At 32.7% G+C, this 8,838-nt stretch overlaps 1 protein-coding gene across 2 annotated transcripts; it reads left to right on the forward strand.

The window, feature by feature from the left end:
• The first annotated feature begins 1,181 nt into the window (after positions 1–1,181).
• On the forward strand, positions 1,182–5,853 carry LOC105118982 (uncharacterized). 2 transcript variants are annotated; one of them, XM_011017049.1, is made up of 4 exons: positions 1,182–1,496; positions 1,597–2,684; positions 2,780–2,898; positions 5,534–5,853. In XM_011017049.1, the coding sequence occupies exons 2-4, from the start codon at positions 1,601–1,603 to the stop codon at positions 5,747–5,749; spliced, it is 1,419 nt and encodes a 472-aa protein (XP_011015351.1). In that variant the 5' UTR covers positions 1,182–1,496; positions 1,597–1,600; the 3' UTR covers positions 5,750–5,853. The 2 variants fall into 2 exon arrangements, with proteins under 2 accessions (XP_011015351.1, XP_011015350.1); XM_011017048.1 differs by having other exon boundaries at positions 1,182–2,684.
• Positions 5,854–8,838: the final 2,985 nt, after the last annotated feature.

Consider the following 8,838-nt stretch of genomic DNA (forward strand, 5'->3'; position numbering starts at 1 on the left):
TGTATTTTCAACTTTTTTTTTTTTGTTAAAATCAAGTTGAATGAGAAGTAATTTGATATTTTAATAAATATAAATATAATTAAAATATCAAAAGTTGTTGACATATGCAATTACTAATAGCTAAACACTAGCATCTACAATGTTATTAGAAGTGCTGCAAAGTCCTCTTCTTTTTAGGAAGGTGCATGGTAGCATTGGAATGGTAGAGCAATGCCGATAACCTATTTTTTCTTCTCCTTCCAGTTTTCTCTCTCATTCCCTTAAAAATTACGCTAGCTATACAATATTTCAGGGTTATCCTTTTCTTTTTTTTAGTCGTCAAATCCAGTCTCTATTTTTTTTTCTTGAATGTTTTTGTAAAAACTTGATTTGTTTTTAATTTTATATTTCAATCCTAATTTATGATTTTTTTTTAATAATTTGATCCTCATTCTTTTGATTGCTTTATTTTCTTAGTCCTTTTATTAAATTGATTTTTTTTTAATTTTATCTTTTAATTTAAAAATTATTTTTATTTTTTATTTCAATTTTGATTCTCATTCTTTTAATTAGTTTTTTTTTATTAAATTGATTTTTCCTTTGGTTTTCACCATTTAATAAAAAATAAAATTGATTTTTTATTTTAGCTTTGATTCTTATTTTCGTAATTATTAATTTTTTATTTTGTATCTTTTTGTATAATAATTTTTTAATTTTAATATTCAACATTATTCATTGAGAAGTAGACTTTGTGGTTTTTATGAAATTAAAATACATTTGAAATACCTAAACAATATATTTTATAAGGTGAAAAATATGAATTGATCCACATCTAGTTATTTACTATATAAACTCTAATACTGTTAATTTGTTATTATTTATTAACCAATTAAGATAGTTTATAGTATAATTTAAAGATAAATAAAATTATGTGGTTAATTAACTGGTTAAACCTTATCATAGGTAATTAAGGTACTGTTTGGAAACGAAATTAGAATGATTTAACAAAACAAATTAAATTGACATTTTTTTAGTCTTTTTTTTTTTCATGTGTTAATATTAAAAAAAATTAATATTTTATTATTAAAAAAAAAACGACAGCATTCTCCATAACGGGTGACCTAAATTGTGAAACAACGGTGTGCATTATAAATCCAAGGGATAATTACAGAATATGAATTTGAAATCAAGACGACAACAGTAAAAAGCCAGACGGTGGGAATGTCGTCATCTGTCAGGATAGAATCCCGTTGATACGCGGAAATTAACCCTATAAAAATCATGTTATGTTCCACGTGTGAATTATGAGCATGCTCGGTGCCAGGTCTGAACTTGAATCTAACACCTGTATATTTGATCTCTAACGCGTGTCCAACAAAACCTCCCCTGCATGCAAAAGAAGAGAATCCCTTTACTGACGAAGTTTTTAAAACCATATCGATGCGAGAGTAGTCTCAATCGCACTTGCTTCTGTCTGTTCGCCGCTCAAACCCCTCCTCGTACGGCTACACCTGCAGGTCAGTGCTTATCCATCAACCAAAGAATAGTAGTGTTCCGATTATATAATTACGTATATATAGTTGTTCCCATTGCCATCTCTTGTTAATTCGTCGGTAGTATAATGGAAGAACCAGACACGGAGATGGAGTGGGATGAGACGATGAAACGATCAGAAGAAAATAATAGGTGTGGACATGTTAGCTGGGTATTGAGCAAAGGATTGTCGGTGGGAAAGATGATTTTGGTCACAGGTTTTGTGATATCTTCAGCACCTGTGATTCTTCTTCCATTTGTTGTTGTCTCAGCAATTGGATTTGCTTGTTCTGTCCCGTACGGGCTTTTCTTGGCAACCTATGCTCTCACCGAGCAGCTGATGTCTAAACTTCTTCCAGCATCTTCTCACCTTTCCCTGGAATATTATGGAACAAATAAAAATATCATTATCGATGATTATACAGAAGACGACGCGTGCGCTGATCAGTTTGGAGGAGATATTATTGATATGGGAAAGGAAGGAGAGCCAAAATTATCACTGGAAGTGATCAACAGTACCAGGGATGAGATGATTTTTGACAAAGAAAACGACTGTGAAGTGCCCCAAAGATTTTGGAAGGATGAGAAACATCCAATGGATGATAAAAATAACGCAACTCTTATGGATGAAAATGGATATGAGGAAGATGTTGAAGATCAAGATCATAAACCTCCATCAAAAGTCCAACAAGCCGAGGAAGAAAAACCAGTCATAGAACAAGGCGGGGAAGCAATAGTTGGGGCGTCCCAAGTCATGATCGTAATTAATGAAGGAGATGAGGGAAGTGGCAGTAATCTTCTAAAAACAGAGGAAGCGCCATATGAATTAGCGAGGAGTTTGGCTGTAAAGTTATCTCAGAATCATGATAAGGAAGAAGATAGGGAACGGGTGATAGAGATGGTATCCGATGTCCTCATGGAGAAGCAACCAATTCAAGATGTCAGAGGGTTGTTAGAGAAGGATGATTTTGGTGACAGTACCAAGGGAGGAGCGCAAGGGAATGTTGCCTATGTTGAACAAAACCTTCAACTGACTAGAGAGGAGGAACTAGTTGTGACGACTCCGAACGAGGATGCAAGAGAAATTGCCGATGAAAGTGGTTTGGACTTGTTTGATGATAAACAAGCAGCTGGTCCTCAGTGTTCTTACGCAGATTACCGAATTCCTGAAGGTAAATTAATTTATACTGTGGTAATAGTTGCTGCACTGTGAGAAATTTAATCTGTAAGTAGCGTTCTTTAATTTAGTCCATTGTTTCATCTGCAGGGACTGAGCAATCAAGTTACAAAGCTTATGAAGTTACTCTTCCAACAACGGTGGATGACTCCAAATGTACTGGAATTACCTCTGAAAATGACATCCATTTGGCTGCTAGTAATGTTAAGGTATGACTTGCTATGGATTGCCATAAACAACTGAAACAAATATGAGACTCCCATGCATGCCACAATGTGTTGTTCGTTAATCTCCTTTATGCATGAGATTTGTTCGAAGGGTTGACTAAGCTGCTATGTTTTGTTCATTATTGTCGAGTGATTTTACTGCTCTCTACCTTCTTTTTTTTTTTTTAAATCTGTTAATCTGGATGCCAAACCAAGTTTTGAATGGAAAGGCCTAGGTTTCCCCCACTAACACAAAAGGACTAACATATCTGTAATCTTCTTTCCCTTTTGGAATTAAGCAAGCTTAAGTAATTATGAGGTGGAATTGCATTTACATGTTCAGTGATGTCTGCCTACTTTAATTTTGAGCTGGAATTGCATTAGCTACCTCACAGATAGATTTGGCACTAGTTACAAGATCAGGTTTTAGCTGAATTAGAACCATAGTATTTTTCATGGATCTATGAAGTAATTTCACAACTATTTTACACTATTCCATATATTTGGTTATATATTTTCTAAAAATGTATTAATTTAATAATACTATATTTACAAGCTGAGTCATGGATATATAAAGAAATATTTTACATACTACAATATTAATTCCAAAATGGAAGGCTGAAGTGACTTGTTTTAGATGAAAATACTCCCAAAATGGTATTGACAACTTTGGGTTGCATGGTTTTGTGGAGGGTTTATTCATCAATTAAAGTTATGGGAAGATTATCTTATGTTATAGATGGCCTCATTACATAGATTAGAAGAGTTAAGTTGAGAGATGGTTAGTCTTGTTCGGATCTCATAGAGCATTATGCACTCATGCCCCTAATTCCTGAGGGTGTTACTGATATGCTGTTGAGGCTATCTTGCCCTGTTTCAGGTTTTCTGTTCTTAGACTTCAGCTTCATTTCTTACCAAAAGAGCTTAAAAAAAACCAAAAAAAACAACTTTGGAAACTATTTTTAACTTTGATCCTCATAGACCAAGTTGCTGAAGGCAACAAAAATTACATTTTGGTGTTGTATGAAGGTACAGACTCGAATGGTGTTAATAATTGCTCTATGAAGGCACTACAAAAGAAAGTCCCATTCATGGGGTTGGAGATGGAGCCAAAATTAGGTTACAATTTAGTTGCATATTATTTTTTAAAATTTTTAAAAAATCATTAATAACAAATAAAACCAACAAAATAACAAACTTAAAATTAACATAAATCATACCTTTAGGAATTTACATTAATTAAACAAATTAACCTAAATTACTTACAATGTCAAATACAATATTGACAATCTCTTACATATTTTACTTGATTTAAAACAATAATTTCAACAAAAAATAACTAAAAGTTGAGAATTACCTTGACATAAAACCCACTTCTCTTTCACCTTAAATTGTCTTCCCCTGCCCTATTCAACGCCGGAATCTACTTGGCCTCAGATTTAAAAGAAAACGACAAGCAGTCGCTACAAGCTCTAATGAATGATAAGGTGGTCAACGCAGGTCATTTCGGTGAAAGAAAAAACTTTCAAAGAAGGGTTATTTTAGCAAACTCTGAAATTTGCAACAACATCTGTAGTTGCAAAGATAAATTTTTGAATCTATGAAATTTGCAGCAGATTAACAACCAATAGATTTTGCAGTAGCACATGTCAGTGCAAATTATCCATTAGCGGTTATTGAAATTTCCAACAACACATGCGGCTGCAAATTATCCAATTTGCAAACAAATTAGCAAGAAGTACAATTTGCAACAGTGCGTGCAGTTGCAAAGCTACTGCTAATAAACAAAGTATCTCTCCTGGGTTAAAAAATTTGCATCCTCTAGACTGTAGTTGCAGTTTTCCTTGCAAATAACCTTTATTTTCGGTAGTGAGGTATATTGCAATGCTCCCATTTGTAAAGTTCACAGATACGAAGTGTACTCAGTCATTTCAAGTGGATTTAACCGCTATGGACTCTGAACCAGATGTTTCTCAAAGGTTCATGTCCATTGGTATGTGAATTATCAGGGTCAAAGTGAAACATGTCAAAAAAGAAGTAATAAGAACTAGTATTTAATGACATAATCATCGTGAAGCCTTCACATTCTGGTGGTGCCAGTGAATAAATGGTGAGGGGGCATATGACGTTTCTTGTCCGGAGGAATTTGTTGGAAGTTAGATGGTTTGTTAGCTAATAATTGATTAGTTATTTACTTTTAATTTCTTCTTACTCTTGTCTTCGTTAGAGAATTTAGGTTTTTAGCTTAAACTTTGTTAAAAAGTTCTTGTAAATGATAAAAACTACATCCATTACAAAATTTTGCATTTACGCCACTGACATGTTTTCTTCCTTCTCTCTTAGTTTTCTTTCTAATGAGGTTTTATGGAAGTTCAACCCAAGCTTTATTATGCAACCATTTGGGTTTTTGTTGCGTAATCCTGTTGGGGCTCGAAGGCTCTAAATGTTTAAATTGATGATCATATTCACCAATGTCTGTGTTCTGGTCCTGGTTTTGAGTGTTAGAAATGATAGAGCTCTGGAAAAGGGTCAGCTTTGTATGCTGGGAGTTTTATTTCTGAGATTTCACCACTTTTGATTTTAATTGAGACACCATATTTTGTCCAGCTGAATTGTATAAAATCCACATTGATTGCAGGTGTCGTACAGTGAGGACAAGATATGGAAACAAATTCGTGCAGTACGCACAATAGTGGGGTACAAAGCTTCTGTGCGAGGAACGTGTATTGAGGAGCTCAAGGCACTGTATGTATTCACCGGAGTGGAACCACCCTCCTCATTCAGGGATCCGTCCGATCTGGCGGAGGTCAATGACAAGCTTAAATTTCTTATGACTATTGTTGGAGTGAAGTAGAACTGCAGTTAGTTTATCCTATGTTTCTGTCCTAACACTGTCTCTGATTATGTTCGTGCGATGTTATGGATAGTTGCTTCCCTGAAGAGAAGCTGCAGATTTTGCAGCCTCCGATTGAGAGAAGTAGACAGGAGAGGTAAGAGGGTATTTAAGCAAAGTCGTGTCATGTGAGCTATGCATAAATTATTATTATTATTTTCCCAACTCTTCAAGTTATTATCTTTATTTTGAATTTATTTTTTCTCAAATTTAATAATTTGTGTTTGGTGGGGACAAAATTATAAGGTAATTAATATATTTTTTTCATTCTTAATATGCTTTAAATCATATCCATTTATTCTTGATTTTGTAAAATCTAGATTTAAGAAAATAATTGATGACGTAGACTAGCTGGTAACAACACTAATGTCACTTGCTCAATATATTTTAAATATATTTGATTAATTAGTTTGATCAATGATGGTGATTCCACAATGATAATGGATGTTATAACCTAGTCTTTCCAAAATAACAGAAACAACAAAAAGTTTTAAAAAAATATGTTTTCAACTATTTGTGTGCTCATTTTATGATTTTAAATATGTTTTAAAATCAAAATAAAAAAATATATGTTTTTGATTTTATTTTCATGATTTTCAATGTTTTTTTTAAACTAAAATTTAAAAATATACTTTTAATATATTTAATTTTTAACGTGTCCATTTCAAAATCTTTTATTAATCTTTTTTATTAAATTGACATTGGTAATGTTTTTTTTTTAAATCAAAATACAAAATAAAAGTAAAGTAGAGAGAAATCAAAAGTGCAACAGGAAAAAATAAAATTAAAATTACACCAAATTATTTTAGGGATCAAGTGAAAGGAATGGACAAAAACACTTCGTCTATAAATACTAAAATCTTAGCTAACAGGGGATTCATAATTAAAAATACATACTAGAAATAAATAAATAAATAATAGAGACTTTCTTTTCTACACTCCAAAAACAACCCTAGACTATTCTTTCTAATCTAGTTGCCACTCTCATAAAATAAAGAGACATGATCATTTTTTCTCTTTGATATTCACCACCCACACAAAAAACACTACCTAAGACACTAAAAACCGGCAAACCAGTGCTTGGCCTAGCGGTGGAAGGGGCTTGTTTCCTTCCACTGCACCTGGGTTCGAGCCCTGACGTGCACGTCTGTCACCCCCGCGGTGCCTTACATGCCTACTGGGTTTGCAGGGTATTCAGTGGGCCGTGAGGATTAGTTGTGGTGCGCGCAAGCTGGCCCGGACACCTCACGTAAATAAAAAAAAAAAAAAAAACCGTCATCACACTGTTGAGCTTCCCTCTTGTTGGCCACCCACAACATTATCAACCACCACCCACAACTTTCTACCTCTCTCATTGTTAACCTTTTTTTTTTTTTTTTTGACAAACCTACTCTTTTGGCCAATGCTATAAACTCGACTAGCCAAGACTCACCAACCCAAAGTCCTCCTCATCATCGGCCAAACACCAACCTCATCACATCATATTTTCTATACCGTTGCTAGACGCCATAGAAGTTAACCATGACAACAACAAACATCAACAGTAGAAAAAAGAAAAACCTAGTGGAAGAAGATAGAAACAAAGAGGATCAAAACTTTAGGGCTTCAATCTCCTCTCTCAAGTAATAATAGGAGACACTGCCTGTACCAGAAGGAGGACCAAGAAGAGTATTGAGCGGCTCAAGCATTTCCATCCCTTGTCAGCACATTATGTGCCACTGGCAATTATGCCCTCCTAACTCATGTTAGACACACTACCACAATTCATCCCACTTTTAACAACTACTTTACTTGACTTAGTTGTTCTCAAAGGTTGATTTTAAACCTTAAACATGGTTTTTGAATAATATCTTTACATGTTGATTGATTTTGATGATTATTGTAAGGAATTTTATGGGATTTAGAAAAAACATTTAATGTGTATTGAGTTTAATTCATGTTATTTTAAATGATTGTGAAATGTTTGAGTTATGGACAATATTTTTGGATTTTTGTAAGTGTTGTTCTTGATTTGTTGTGTTATAAGACAATGTTATAGATTTTTTTTGTGAAGTTACTACTTGCACAGTGATGGTGATCTTGATTTGTTGTTGTTATTTATCTTTTATTATGTGGGTTTTGATTTTTGATGCATGAATATTTATATATGGTTTATTATTGTAAGTTGACATAGGATTAGAAAACCTAATGGTTTTATCCTTAGAATGCAACCTAAAAATAATAATAAAACCATTTCAAAGAAATATATATGCATGTAGTCAACACATAATTTTATTATGCACTGACCGATATAGGATAAATAAATATTTAATGAATCCTTGTAATCGACCTAAAAACAATAATAAAATCATTTTAAAAAATATATTTTCAATATATAAATATTTATTGTGATTTTGTTATCTATGGATTAATATTGGAGAAATAAACCCTTAATGAGATTTATCCTTAGGATAATAAAATCACTTTGAAAAATATATTTTCAATTATCCATATATCGACATAAGATAAATGAGTCCTTAGTAGGATTTGTCCGTAGTGGGATTTATCCTAGAAGTCAACCTAAAAGTGATAATAAAATCATTTTGAAAAAATATTTTTTCAATGTACATTAGACATTTTTTTTCATTAAAAACAAACATTAATGCAACTTCTATTAAGTAAGATGTATAACATGATAGCTATCTTTTTTATTACATAATTAATCTCTTATTGAAAACCTCTAAAAATCAGTTAGGGTTTTTAATCACCTTAAAACTAGATGATAAGTTTTTTTTTTTTTTTACACATAGTTCGCCTCAATGTCCCCTAAGATAGAATGATGATTCTACTAGGGATTTTGAGGCTAAGTTTTGTTGGTTTGTTTTGTGATGATAATGTACATTTTATATTATTGTTTGTTTGATATGATGTTTATTTATGTGTGTGATCCTGCATCTCATGTATTTTGTTCCTTTTATTGCATATATTAAATATGAATTTATCCCTTCACATCAAGTCCAACACACTTTGATCACATTTAATATCAACTTTAGGTTAAGTAAGCGAGTAGC

Source organism: Populus euphratica, unplaced genomic scaffold, assembly GCF_000495115.2.
Source record: "Populus euphratica unplaced genomic scaffold, PopEup_1.0 scaffold2377.1, whole genome shotgun sequence".
Classification (NCBI taxonomy): domain Eukaryota; kingdom Viridiplantae; phylum Streptophyta; class Magnoliopsida; order Malpighiales; family Salicaceae; genus Populus; species Populus euphratica.

What these genes read in the sequence shown, in the direction of transcription:
- LOC105118982 (XM_011017048.1), top strand. Translation starts at nt 1,601, where the DNA reads ATGGAAGAACCAGACACGGAGATGGAGTGGGATGAGACGATGAAACGA. An exon ending in AGATTACCGAATTCCTGAAG is followed by an intron (nt 2,685 to 2,779) that starts GTAAATTAATTT and finishes TTTCATCTGCAG; the next exon opens with GGACTGAGCAATCAAGTTAC. An exon ending in TGGCTGCTAGTAATGTTAAG is followed by an intron (nt 2,899 to 5,533) that starts GTATGACTTGCT and finishes CATTGATTGCAG; the next exon opens with GTGTCGTACAGTGAGGACAA.